Source organism: Lineus longissimus, chromosome 5 (assembly GCF_910592395.1).
Source record: "Lineus longissimus chromosome 5, tnLinLong1.2, whole genome shotgun sequence".
In the NCBI taxonomy this organism is placed as follows: Eukaryota; Metazoa; Nemertea; class Pilidiophora; order Heteronemertea; family Lineidae; genus Lineus; species Lineus longissimus.
Window position 1 is genome coordinate 9018326 of NC_088312.1, and position 14647 is coordinate 9032972.

The following is a 14647-nucleotide window of genomic DNA, read 5'->3' on the forward strand; positions in this document are numbered from 1 at the left end:
TGAATTATTGATATCATAGTTTGGTCATGTTGCCAAGCTAACGGATCTGGTTGATGAGCTGGATATTTTGATACTAGCACACAAGTGATTTTGGTTTTAGTACCAATCCAGTGATTTATTGGCTGAATGAAATGTGCTCACCTCGGGTAATGTAATGCATGCATGTCATTTGCAGTGGATATGGGCACAAAAATTTCAGGCTAGTTTCACCAATTTTCATTCCATTAAAATTTGATTCAAGTAGGTCAAATAAAAAACCCGGGTGATATGTCATTTAACCTTAAGACACACCCACCATAAAAATTTCGTCACTCTACGTACCACCATTAGCTTCAAAAACGCAAAAAACCCATTTCCAAGATGGCCGCCTGGAGGCCAGAAAGTAGGTCATATCGAGAAAAAGAAAAATAAGTCCGGGCATATTGCCCAAAGCTACCATCACACCAAGTTTTAGCCATCTAGCCCTGGCGGTGATGAAACATGCTCCGCTAACCGACGACGACGAGGGGCGCCAACAGACGACGGATGCCATGGTATCGTATCAGCTCCCGAGAGGTGAGCTAATAATCTGATTGATGCTTAAGCGAAATATCGATATCAATGCTAATTAACCATTTATTCTTCTAAATATCACGAAATGACAACTTGATGATGTTCTCAAAATATCATCATATTTTTTGAAAATGTTCTTGATGACATGGAAGACAATGTCAGTCTGAGTACTGAACCAAGATTTGGGGTGAAAACATCAAAGTCTAGTTGATTTAGAGGGAATATCATTTTCGTGATATTTTGAAGAAGTACTGCCAAACTAGCATTAATATAAAAATTTCGCTTTAACATCTATCAGATTATGTATCTATTATCGATATCCCGCATTTTCAGTTTTATATCACGCACAGTTTGCGGATGCAGACCACTTTAAAAATGCCTTGTACCCAGGTCTTACAGGCTTTTCAGTCCTATACATTCATGCTCATGGATGGTCATATGGGCCCTGGATCCAAGGCCTCTTTTTGATTTTGATGACAGAATTTTGCAAAAATTTACCAAAAGTTTGAAAAACCATGAAGTGGTTGGAATTTTGAGCTGATTTTTGCATGCAGCATCTGTACGACATCAACAACTACATTGCCAGTGTTTTTTTGGTTCTGACATGTATAGATATCAATTACAACAATATATCATTTTGTGTAATTTTTGGATGGATTTTCAGGGCAAAAACGAGCGACGTTAAAATGCTGAAAATTTTGGAACGTAATGATAGATGCATAATCTGATTGATGCTAAAGCAAAATATTGATATCAGTGCTAATTAACCATTTATTCTTCAAAATATCACGAAATGAAAACTTGGTCATGTTCTCAAAATATCATCATTTTGTGAAAATTTTCTTGATGACATGGAAGACAATGTGAGTCTATGTACTGAACCAAGATTTGGGGTGAAAACATCAAAGTCTAGTTGATTGAGAGGGAAAATCGTTTTCGTGATATTTAGAATATTACTGCCAAACTAGCAATGATATAAAAATTTCGCTTTAACATCTATCAGATTATGTATCTATCATCGATATCCCGCATTTTCAGCTTTATATCACCCACAGTTTGCGGATGCAGACCACTTTAAAAATACCTTGTACCCAGGTCTTACAGGCTTTTCAGTCCTATACATTCATGTTCATTGATGGTCATATGGGCCCTGGATCCAAGGCCTCTTTTTGATTTTGAGGACAGAATTTTGCAAAAATTTACCAAAAGTTTGAAAAACCATGAAGCGGTTGGAATTTTGAGCTGATTTTTGCATGCAGCACCTGTACGACATAAACAACTACATTGGCAGTGTTTTATTGGTTCTGACATGTTTAGATATCAATTATAACAATATATCATTTTGTGTCATTTTTGGATGGATTTTCAGGGCAAACACGAGCAACGTTAAAATGCTGAAAATTTTGGAACGTAATGTTAGATGCATAATCTGATTGATGCTAAAGCAAAATATCGATATCAGTGCTAATTAACCATTTATTCTTCCAAATATCATAGAAATGAAAACTTGGTCATGTTCTCAAAATATCATCATTTTGGGAAAATTTTCTTGATGACATGGAAGATAATGTCAGTCTGAGTACTGAACCAAGATTTGGGGTGAAAACATCAGCATCTAGTTGATTGAGAGGGAATATCATTTTCGTGATATTTAGAATATTACTGCCAAACCAGCCTTGATATAAAAATTTCTCTTTAACATCTATCAGATTATGTATCTATCATCAATATCCCGCATTTTCAGCATTATATTACGCACTGCTTGCCGATGCAGACCACTTTAAAAATACCTTGTACCCAGGTCTTACAGGCTTTTCAGTCCTATACATTCACACTCATGGATGGTCATATGGGCCCTGGATCCAAGGCCCCTTTTTGATTTTGATGACAGAATTTTGCAAAAATTTACCAAAAGTTTGAAAAACCATGAAGGGGTTGGAATTTTGAGCTGATTTTTGCGTGCAGCATATGTACGACATCAACAACTACATTGGCAGTGTTTTTTTGGTTCTAACATTAATAGATATCAATTATAACAATATATCATTTTGTGTCATTTTTGGATGGATTTTCATTGCGAATACGAGCGACGTTAAGATGCTGAACATTTTTGAACGTAATGATAGATACATGATCTGATTGACACTAAACCGAAATATCGATATCAATGCTAATTAACCATTTAGTCTTCTAAATATCTAAATACGTCTGGGCATATTGCCCAAAGCTAACATCACACCAAGTTTTAGCCATCTAGCCCTAGCGGTGACAAAACGTGCTCCGCTAACGGACGACGACGGACGCCGACTGACGACAGACGCCACGGTATTGTATAAGCTCCCCAGAGGTGAGCTAAAAAGCCAATTGTCATTTTGTTAACAGATGTAACAGGGCTATATCTAGGAATCTGGTCACGGCAGGGCAAATGACTCTATGGGAGTTGAATAAAACACAAGCCGATAAGCCAACATACATGTCATTCAACACTTAATGTAAGTTTCAGTCAAAATGACACCATCTTTAAAGCAGTCACGTAGCCCAACATCAGGAATTTAAAGTTTGCCTCCTAATGGTTTCTTTTCTCATGGTTTATGATGCTTTTACCATTAGCCGCCCGCTCTCACCGATCCAAACCACCATCTGTCCATGGTATTCCCGTGGTAATGGACATCACCAAACCATCAGTTTGCCGTTTGAGTTGATGGAAAGTCATGGCCGGAATCTCACAGGTACAATCAAACAGGAAAAAACGCCTAATGTATTGAAACTGCTGCAATTTGGAAACTAATGATGAACCACAGAAATAATCGGTGACTTGGCATAGTTAGTTTTTAAACTGAACAATACAATTGCTGCTTTGATCTAAGGTACGTTTGTTCCAACATTGTGTTTGATTATTTACATCATGCCTATGTGTGTTTTAACATCATGAGGGCGGGGGTTAACCAAATATGTGATAAAAGTGCCAACACGATATATCATCCACTATCTACTAACAGTTGGTTTGTTACCAAGGCAGTATATAGATAAATTAATGTACCGTGTCTATCATCGCTCGTATAGATCATACAACACACAATAAAAGCTTGCACGAAAGTATCAATATCTGTCCGGCTAAATTGGTTGATGGCAAGAATAAGCATCTCCAGGCTTTTTAAGTGCGTCTATGATTAATAAGGATTTATGGAGAACAATCAGAGACACTGCCCAATGCGAACAAGATGGGTGACAGTGCAGGAATGATATCCATGACCTGGAAACTATTTGATGATCAGTGTCAATGTGGTCTGGGCACTTCACCCCAGTAACCACCTTAAAGAGTTGTTCAGCTGCTCTCGAATGACTGTATTTAAATGGTATCGGCTGAAAAAGGAGAAATGCTCAGGTTTCCAATTTCAACCAACAAAGACAGTGAATTCTCATCCTATCTCACGATAGTTTATTCACACAGAATCTTTATCAGTAAATTACAACTGTTGAGATTTTGTCAAGGTTCTTTACCTCACAAAGGCAGCCACAGTGACGTCATGTCCCAAGGTACCTTTACCTGTCATTCCTTCAACATTATCTAACCAAAACAGGACAAAACTGCCTTATCGTGGGTGAGATTCTGCCTCAATCACAGAAACACTGGCAAAAATTGTCCTGTTTCTGGCTTTTCTGTTAATCCTGCTTCAAACAAGGCACATCAGTGATGTGTCAGCGCAGGCAGGCTCCACAGGTGGCAGGCGGTGATAATATTCACACTGATGACAACAAGGGACCCAATGATTCACCTGGAGGCGGCTTTCTGAAACTGGGCAGTTCTTAAGACTTGAGTCAGAAGAGTCCCTCAGAGATGGAGAGATACTACCACTTATCTTAAAGGACTCCAACAAAGGATCAAATGAACTAAAGAACCTTGAGTGACCAGGTAATGTTTTCTTTTGGTTTCATAGATTTTGTTATATGATTCTTCAAACCTGACTCCAAAGACACTTGCTTTCAAGTTGAAACAACAATGTGTGTTTGGCAATTGGTGCCTGATTTGAAAGAGCGTTTCCCTTATACTGAACAAGCTTGCAGCCCTGACTGTATCAGAATATCCCAGGGTGGCAGGTGTTCAAAGGTGATAATACTGTGACTGTAGAGAATATACTGAGGAGGAGGGGAGGGGCAGATGGTTTGGGGTGATTAGGTCAGCCTGCTGGGCAATCGATTTATCCTGTTTGGGAATTCTCCTAAGGAGACAGGGAAGACAGTTGTTGACACACATTTGTCTGAAGTTCCAAAGGTTTTTAAAGCATCTGACTGACAATTGAACTCCCCTTCCTTTTGCAGTGATAATTATCCATATCTCAGGAAGAGAAGTTTCCGCAATTAGAAAAAAAACACTCATTTTAGGTTACGTTGAGTTTGTTCTCAAAATTGCTTCAAGTACCGAAGCACCTCTATAGCTTGATGATTTACAACTTTGCTGGGGCCATAATAGGCATGAACCAGAAGCTGCACTCACATCCACTCCAAGTTCCCTTACATCAAAATTCATACATCATTTCGAATGTTTGAGATTAGGTGGTAAACTTATAGCCATAGGGGGTACTGCCAACTGTTTTTAAACTGTATGGGCTATAATTGTAGCAGCCTATAATAGTTATTGTACCATCTTACCTTGATTATACATGTGTATACTTATATTATACCTTTCTTCTCAAGGACGAACGGAAAGTATAAAGGTTTGCGGACAAATGAGGCTAGCTTATACTGACAAATGACAGATGTACCGGAAATGCTTAGTGGAAAATAAGCTTGAAATACTGTCAGACCTGTGACAAGATGCGAGTATTAAAAGCAATCTACACCCATATAAGATTCAAGGACACAAGAAGCACTTCGAAAAAATTATTGACAACAAACCTACTTTAAATCTCAAGAAGGAGAATATGATATAGATATCTGGTTTCATTTATACTAACAGTGGATATTGACATTTTAAATTGTCCATTCAGTTAACAGGAATGAAACTACAGCTTAGCTTATCTTCTTTGCATACAAGCTATAAGTAGCTGCTTGCATTTCCTGCAAGTAACGTGGCCAAAGCCATGACTCAAAGGTGCTAGGATCACATCTCACAGAACGAACTGAGGTGGTACTCTAGCAATCTGGTCAGGCGTATTACAAAGGTTTCTAACGAACGTCATCATATATATGGGCTTCCTTCCGTCCTTGTCTATGTAACACTGAAGGTAAACTACAATAATACTTTGTACTATCGCCAACATCCAGGCACTATTCTCATGTTACTTGGAAGTCTTTGTCAATAAACAAGTACCATCTTGTAGTGTCGTTTTCATGCAAGGATTCATACCTATGTTAAATACTGATACCAGAATTTGTGCACCTATGACACTCATATATCGCAAAATTTGTGACAATGCCAAAAAATTGCAGAGCATAACCCCTCAGACTCTTCATGACAGGTTCTCAAGAGACCTTCTGGATAATTCTGTTTTGTCATAGCCTCAAGTGACTGCAATTCACAGTGCTGTGAATGACAAAAGGCGTGTTACAGAAGTCCAACAATCTCACAAAGAGCAGGGGTCAATGACCATCAGAGCAGATTCCAATGACCTAAGAATGCAACACAACATTCTTTGAAGTTCTGAAACCAATACCTTTAACAGTGTCTTTTTTGTAGAACTGGAAAATTTTCTTCAACAAACGTCCTTTTAGCACTGTTGTGACTACAATAAATAAGTTCTAAGGAAACACTGGGCACATTTCTTTTAGAGTAGGTAAGAGGAAGTGAGAGTGGAAGACCCAACTCGGTGCTGTCAGGATGATATTAAAATGCTCCAAACATCTATCACCAAGCACCAGGAGAGTATCTGTCTGTGTCGTTTACGGCCTACTCAATGATATGTTCTGTCAAGCTGGAGGGGTCTTGATGATAAAGGGATTCTCCATCATATTCCAATGGCTGGTTCAGCTCTTCCTAATGACTGTTTCCAATCTGAAGGAGCATGATATGGACAGAATGACATACTGGGCTGTTGCTTCGGCACGTTGCATGATAAACAAGTGCGTCTTGGTACTTGGCAAGGATAGGGCTCTTATTTTGGTTTCAGGGAGAGAAAAATATGTTATCTCGAGAGAAAAGAGTAAAAAAAATTTCAAAAGTCTGTGGATCTCTAGATGATATCTCAGTGTTTATATTCCTTTTGAGTAATCAACCTAATATTATCCCTCAAAACATTATCAATAGGCCATTGTTTTCAGGAATTTGATTTGACTCTGATGTATCCAGGGGCCTCTGTGACACTTCATCTGGTGAGCCGGCTGACATTTAAAACTGAGGACCAGAGTTAAAGCTCAACCAGATAAGTCACAGTGATCAGTCATCTAAAGGAGACAGGATGTCTGCTTATCAACTATCAATGACACAATTCGAATTTCAAACGGTATCATCCTTGAATCAAGCACTTCCCATACTCAGCTAACTTCCGTTATGAAAGAGAAATTACCAGAACGGCTTGTAGATAACAAAAGGAAATGCCACGTTAGTGCCACTTCAGGATGAACATTGCATCTGAGAGAATTTTTAAATATTGAATTGAGAGCGTTGAATGCAACTTGGAATCTTTCACGTAAAAATGATATTTGGTGATTTGTGATACTTTGTAGAAGGAAACCAGAATCACGAGACACTAGTCACTGAACGGCTTTATATGAGCTTATATTTGGAATCCCTACAACCCAAGGCCATACCCAAATGGAAAACCTGTGTAATACAATAGGATTCACTCAGAAAATCCTGCATTTCTAACTCAATTGCAAACAAATCATAAAAATGCATGACTTGCAAACAGTCTTAACATTGCAATTATCGAAACTTGCACCTTAGATTTTTCATCAGCTTCCGCTTATAAAAACTAGTGTTGAAATTAAAATGAAATCCTACGCCATGTTTCAGTTTACTTAAGGATTTCCCTGTTAAACCGCCTCAAATCTTCATGAATCATTTCGCCCTCCTGGGAATCCAGCATCACACGATCGAACGTAACACAATACGCTTGGAGTCTTTCAGTCTCGCAGAAAATGAGGGGAAACTCTAGATTGGTAATTTGTTGCTGGATCGAATACCAGTCTTAAGCGGTCCAGGGTGGATCAGGTGAAAAAATCTTTGTTTTAGATGCGGGGACGAGAAGTGGTAAGGCAGGATTTCAGTCTCCATTTGAAATTGAATTAAGAGTTTGAAAAATTGTCTCACAAACTTGTGAGTCAGATTTAGATCCACCATTCTACCATTTCAAAGATTCTATGTCAATTTCTTCTTCTTCTTCACCATCTGTGTTCGGAATCTCTGTCAATTTCGAATGCTTGTCATCAATAGATACCTTAGATTGAAGGAAAGTGGCAGGGCTATGTTTCCAGGGTAAGAAAGAAAGGCCTGTCTATTCTCAGCTTGCAGTGTTTGGAAACTAAGACTCGTCTCTGACCCTGGAAATCTCTGCTCTTCAAAAAGCTTTGAGCCCAGTCAGCGCTTCTTAAAAACTCTCCAAATTGTGGCATGAGTAACTGGTTGTAAAATAGCCATAACCTTTCGATGATTCACCCTGAAGCCATAGCCAGACTGGCCCAGCTAGGGCCAATCCTGCCGACAATCACTTCCCCCAGGGACACATTTTTATCGAGGCAATCTGGCAGAGTAACTGCTGCAGCTATCAGCAGAGCCACTCATGTTAATCGCTTTGCTTTGTGGATTGATCGACCAGTTTCTGCTTCAAAGAACACAAGTATTTTTTAAAATGTGCTTTAGACTCGATTTTGTCATTAAAAACATCCTACTAAAACAAGGTGGAAGCAGATGGAGAAATTCACTAAAGTGGAACCCCGGTCGGCGACCACCTCGGTAACGCGACCACCCCACTATGATGACCAAGAATCGCCGGTCCTGAATGATTTCTTCTCTAATTACCATTACAAGGCCCCCAGTAACACGACCACCCCAGTACCCAGACCACAACCACTGGACTCGGCGGTCCAAATGACCAAATTCATCCCTCCTACCCAATGATTTTCTGACTTTCTTCCCCATTTTCCCATTTCCAGTCTCTCCGTGACATATTGATTCTGGTCAATCGTGACGACAGCCTTTATGTGCCGCAGGGGACACAGCTAAGATGAATGACAAATAAATGGACATTATACAGAGTTTGGCCCCAAGCGCCTTTCACAGGAAATCGACAAGAAAGGAATGGAATGCTTGGTCTGCAGGAAATATGAAATAGTCAAGCAATTTTGACGCTGAGAGAGTTTCAAAGTTATATGGTGAAATCATTTCACTTATTCTTCACATGTGCTGCTACAAAAGGTTATGTTTTAAAATGCTTAGTCTGGGAGAAAGGCTATATGAACTGAATCAGTTACTTTATGGCTAAAGTGTACATAGTAAATTTCCTAGTTTTGTAACTTTACATTTTTATGCAAGTGCAAATTCCGACTATTTCCCAATACTCAATAACTTCAGATGTTACAAAGACTTCATGAGAATTACTCGTCCTTACGGCAAAATCGGTCAACACAAAATAGTGAGAAAAGTTGAAATAGTAATTCAATCTATTGAACATTTATTAGATATTCGAGAAATTTTGTAATTGCCTAAGCACCCAAATTCTCACACAGAATGTGACAACATGAAAAGCCAACAAGCCAATGCTGAACGCAATGTAAATATCACGCTTTCCGGCAATATGAGAGCTATTGACATCTCACGTAATAAGCGGAGTATTCAAAACCGTACGGCTCAACACGCGGAATTTCCAGCTGCCGACTGTCAGCTCTGGTGTTAGATTGGTCCGACTTCTTCTTTGCGGTTTATGATTTGGAATTGGTTGTCAGGTAGGCCACAAGGTAATCACCACATACCGTAGGCGGCGAGGTGAAAAAGGGGATACACTTCCTTGTTAAACTAGCATGCATACCAGCACGTCATAAGAAGACCCTGCTATACGGACCGGAAGAATGTTCCAATGGCCCAATTTGCTAAATGGCTAATTTCCCCAACTGTTCGCCAACTACAACTTTTAATTAGTTGTTCACAGTTCTGAGGTATCAAACCCAACAGTGTTCCTTTTACTTAACCGTCCATCATATTACAGCCAGGAAAAGGCTAATTTCCCCCGACAGAGTTTCAAAGAAAAATAAAACGACTTGTTCAGATACTGTTTCGGAGGTTCACATAGCATAGGTTCCATTACCTTAAACTATACTCAAACGCTGTTGCATTAGAACCAGGAAAAGCTGAATTTACCCTAAAAAGTTTTTAAAGTGTTCAATAAGAAATTAAATTGGGTACGGTCTGCGGTATCACAGTTATATCAGGTTTTGCAGTCTCAGGAAGAGACTAATTTCCTCTACTGGGTATACCTCTAAATGATTCAATCAAATTTGAATCAAATTCACTGATTTAAGGGCTCACGGTGATCACTGCAACATTTGTTTCGATGATTGGCTGGAGTTAAGCAAATTGAAACTCGGAAATGGAAAGTTCACCTGCGCGCAGAAGTTTCTGCTTCAGGGAACGTTTAGGGGGACAGTTTGAGATTTCCACTAAATTTTGCCATCTCGTTGCATCATCATCATCATCATCATCTTCATTATACCTAGTGTTCTCCACACCACAATTCATTTGGCCAAGTGCAGTAACCACATTTTCACAAATTTAGACATCATCTCAGTTTTAACCAGGTTGGCAGCCGAATCTGGGTGTAACAGAAAAAACCCTTACCAACCTTACCCCTTTTTGTTTTACGATCTTCTGATGGTTTGCTTTTGGTGCAGCCAAGAGGTAGGCTGGTGACTTATGGAGACAAGGCTTTTTCTTGTATTGCACCCAGGTTGTGTAACAAATTACCACTCAATTTAAGACAAATCATTAACACCCCTGTCTTCGTAGGGCATCTGAAATCCTACCTCATTGCTCGCTACAATATGTAAGGTGTCGTTGATCACATTTTGTGGAGTCTGGCACCTTAAATACGTTAATATTGATTGATTGATTGATTGATTTTCTCCAGGTATATACTGCCCCTGAATTCTCCAGAATATCTCTTTTAGCAATTCAAGCAAAGAGTGTCAAACTTGAACTTGAGGCAACATCTAGACATTTACCAAAGAAATTTCTCTTGATTTTGGTAACATATTGTTACTGCATTCTCCTTGAAAACGATGCAACATCACCTTGGACTTTTTGCACAAAAATACAGTATGCAAACATATTCTGCCTCACATGTATTTCGCTTATTAATCTCTACTCTAACATGTCTGATGGTGGGTTCTGCTGCAGTAAACCATTCGCTCAAGATCTTCTCACCCAGTCAAGGAGTCTTCCTCAGTGCTCTGATAGCTTAATTGACGGAGCCAAGACCTACAGCAGCTACATGGGTTAGCTTACGACCAGTACAGGGAGAGTGTAATGAAATGTTGCTATGTCAAGAGAGAGAATATTGGGAAACTGGCCAGCAATTGTCAGGTCGTGGAGCAAGACTTCAGAATGGATTTTAATATGTTGCATTAGAGCAAATAAGTTAAAGGGCTCTAAAGGCAGGAGCCAGGTAGGTCAGATTAAGTTACACAAAGTCGCCAACAGGGGTTTCTCCTATCTTAGACTAAATCGAAACTATCACACTTGTATGAGAATACTGCAAACTGACATTTTCCTGATGCTAAAAGTTGGCGGATATGCTCATTTTCAATTGGTGTCAATCCTTCAATGTCCTGGGAGGGCATCAAGAGACATGCTATAAACACCTGCATTAGGCCAACCAAGATGCCCAGAAAATTAGCATTTTTTGTAAAGAAATATGTTACAAATAGCAGAATAATTTATTCAAGCAACATGAATACGGGTGCTATGAACAGCTTTTTATCAATTCTAACAACATCCTATGTCAGACCATGAGAAATTCCTCTAATATCAGACAAAACCCATGAGAAAGAAAATACAATTTTCTGGAACTGCTAAGAAACAAGTATTTTCCCAAGAAAAAAAGCTCATCTGAATGTCCATGTTGAAATAAATGTGTACCCACAAAATCTGATGATTTAAGGAAGCTTTTCATCTTGCCTCCACCTGTTACATGACTTGGGTATTCCACAAGTGATTTTTACCACTTACAGGTGTGATTCTCAAATCATGTTCCGCACATAAAAAAGATTGATGATATTGCATTTCATTGTAAGCGATCAAAATGGCCGATGTTTTCTTGATTGATCAGCTCGAGGCATGGTTCCAATATTATTTCAATTTCGATCTTCACAGACCAACATGTTCTTGGGCCATCAGTCTCTTTGACAGGTTATTGGATTATTCAAATATTTTAAACATCTGTGAGTTATCTTCTGGCTCTCCAGTTTGCTTCCTTTGCATTCCTGTCCAAGTCCCAAACAGGTTTTCCTCTACCTGGTATGTCATGTCATGCCATGCCTTGCCGTGCCATGCCATGTCATGCCATGCCGTGCCTTGCCTTGCCATGCCATACCATGCCTTGTCGCATTACATCATGTCTCAGCCCCAATTGACCCAATTGCCCCAAAGCCCCAATTGAGACTAGAAAGTTCCAGAAGAAGTATTGGCAAGCTTGCCACAGGGTTCCAAAGTGGTTCTCTGATTTTCAGTCTCAACCCAAAATAAGACCAGAAAGTTTCAGAAGGAGTATTGGCAAGATTACCACAGGGTTCCAAAGTGGTTCTCTGATGTTTAATGGAAGCCCCAACTGAGACTAAAAAGACACTACAATACAAATATAAATATCATGAAAGCTATTTACTTGCACTTTTCACCTCTATGAGTTTATGGCACAAACAGTTATTTTGTTCTGAACAATTATTCATAATATTTGCCAGGATATTTGAGAAACAAAAATCAACCACTTATGATATCAAGGGTCAATCAGAACAATCACTTTGTATCCTGATCCTGATTATACTGTCACAAATCCAGGTGTCCATATTCTTCTCATGCCCCATAACTCTGGATTAAGCAAATTCCATGTCATATCCTAGTGCTGGTCCTGATATACCAAGATAACCACAGATTATGGGCTAATTCCTTGACACCATAAGCCTTGACAAATATGACATGTCATGAGGCACCTTTAGTATCAGATGTTGGTGAAATAGTTTTAACCCAATGATATAGGTTCATCACAGTGGAACCTCCCCCTTATTGGACAACTCTCTATTAAGGACACCATCTCTTTTAAGAACACTAGTTTTGGACCCAAATTGGTTGATTACATTCATTAGACCTAGGGCTATTAATGCATTGCTTCAGCCCTAGTGTAACTCTTCATTGTATACTTCTATTTTTGAATAAATCACATTACAAACAAAACCTCTGTGATCTGGACACCTCTCTACAAAGGACAGCACTTGTCAGCCCCAAGGGTGACCTTACTAGAGAGGTGCTACTGTATTTCTAGATATTTCTTTACAAAACTCTTCAGGTGTGATGGGGGGGGGGTTAATTTGTCAGAAGACAATGATCAATCTTGTATGTCAAGTTAGTTTCAAAGAAGCATCTTATTAAAAAGGGGATAGGCCAATATCCACCTGCAATATCAAGTTTGTGCAGATGTCTTTGGTTCATTTAGGGTATCAAGGTATTCAATTCCCGACTAGTGGCTGGTTGCATTGAAAAAGGCCTGTCTTTTAATACTGCAGAGAGCACAATACATTATGAAACTGATAACAGTAGGTCTTCCTTGAAGAAAGGCCTATCCCCTTTAAGCAAAGCCTGCATCTAAGACTTGCTATTGCTTTGAGAATATTATACAGGGGCATGACAGCATGAGGGTTTGAGATATGCAGCATATGTCCGTGGCAGAAACACAAATACTCCTTTAATACTAACTAGGCCTAACATGTTAGATACCAGCCTGAAGGCCTTGGTTACGAAAAAGAAGGGGATGTGCAAGCAATAAGAAAATGCATACAGTGGAACCTCCCTTAGCGGATACCTCTCTATTGAGGACAACCTCTCTATTAAGGACACTAGTTTTGGTCCCAAATTGGTTGTTTCCATTCAATTTGACCTCCCTAATCCGGACACCTCTCTATTAAGGACAGCACTTGTCAATCCTGAGGGTGTCCTTAATAGAGAGGTTCTACTGTATACATGAAGGGCCAAGGCAGAACGTCCCAAGTCCTCTCTATAACCATATGAATGATTGCTTTGTCACATGGTAAGAACTATGGGAACAGATGGTGAGAAATTATGATTGACAAGATAACTTACTTGTATAAACTTGTCCTGGGATGTATTTTTCCGGGGCTGGACGGCCGAGTATTTTGATAGCGAATCCATTATCTCCAGGGAGCCTTCTTGCAGTGGTCACAGAAGGCCAGGGCTTCCTGTCGCAATCAGGATTCAAAAGCACCGTGCGAAACTTGCTACAAACTACCACAGTCAAAACGAGAGCAGCCTGCCAACTCATGGTGACCATGATGGATGGGGTTATCCAAAGAAAACTAAATCCTATAGAAAGTTTATGCGCTGTTATCCAGTAGCCAATAAGCTCAGCACGTGCTCGTCATGACTGTTACAAGCATATTGTGTTCGTACTAAGGGGACCTCAGCGCGCCAATTCATACGTCATCGTGAGATAGTGTGATGTCACATCTACTGATAATTCAGGCAACGATCGCAGTGCCACACGGCAACCAGTCGTTAAACTGAGGTATCTCCACAGCCAGTCATGCCAGCGTGATTAGTCGTTCGCCTAAGCATTAGGATGATATCATATCTTTAGGACATACTCATGTTCTGGCCGGTGTGGCACAATCTGTCTTGAAAGACGGACAGAAATGCTCAGGGAGACTAATATCTGTCTCTGGCAATGCAAGCACAATCTGTCTGAAGATTGAGGCCAGAAGTCTGTCTCTGGTCATGATTGTGGCAATGCAGACATCTCTCTCTCTCTCTCTGTCATGATTGTGTCAATGAAGGCACAATCTGTCTCTGGTCATGATTGTGTCAATGAAGGCGCAATCTGTCTCTGGTCATGATTGGGTAAATAAAGGCACAATCTGTCTCTGGTCATGATTGGGTAAA

At 39.7% G+C, this 14647-nt stretch overlaps 1 protein-coding gene across 3 annotated transcripts in view; it reads right to left on the reverse strand.

The window, feature by feature from the left end:
* The window catches only part of LOC135487497 (spondin-1-like), a 101467-nt gene extending 87277 nt beyond the window's left edge, over positions 1-14190 (reverse strand). For 2 of the 3 annotated variants that reach the window (XM_064771215.1, XM_064771216.1), the window contains exon 1: positions 13832-14189. In XM_064771215.1, coding sequence (XP_064627285.1) covers positions 13832-14039 — 208 coding nt within the window. In that variant the 5' untranslated portion in view covers positions 14040-14189. Of the gene's footprint in view, positions 1-13831 lie in introns of all 3 variants that reach the window. The other variant, XM_064771214.1, reaches the window with a different exon arrangement.
* Between the last annotated feature and the right edge of the window lie 457 nt (positions 14191-14647).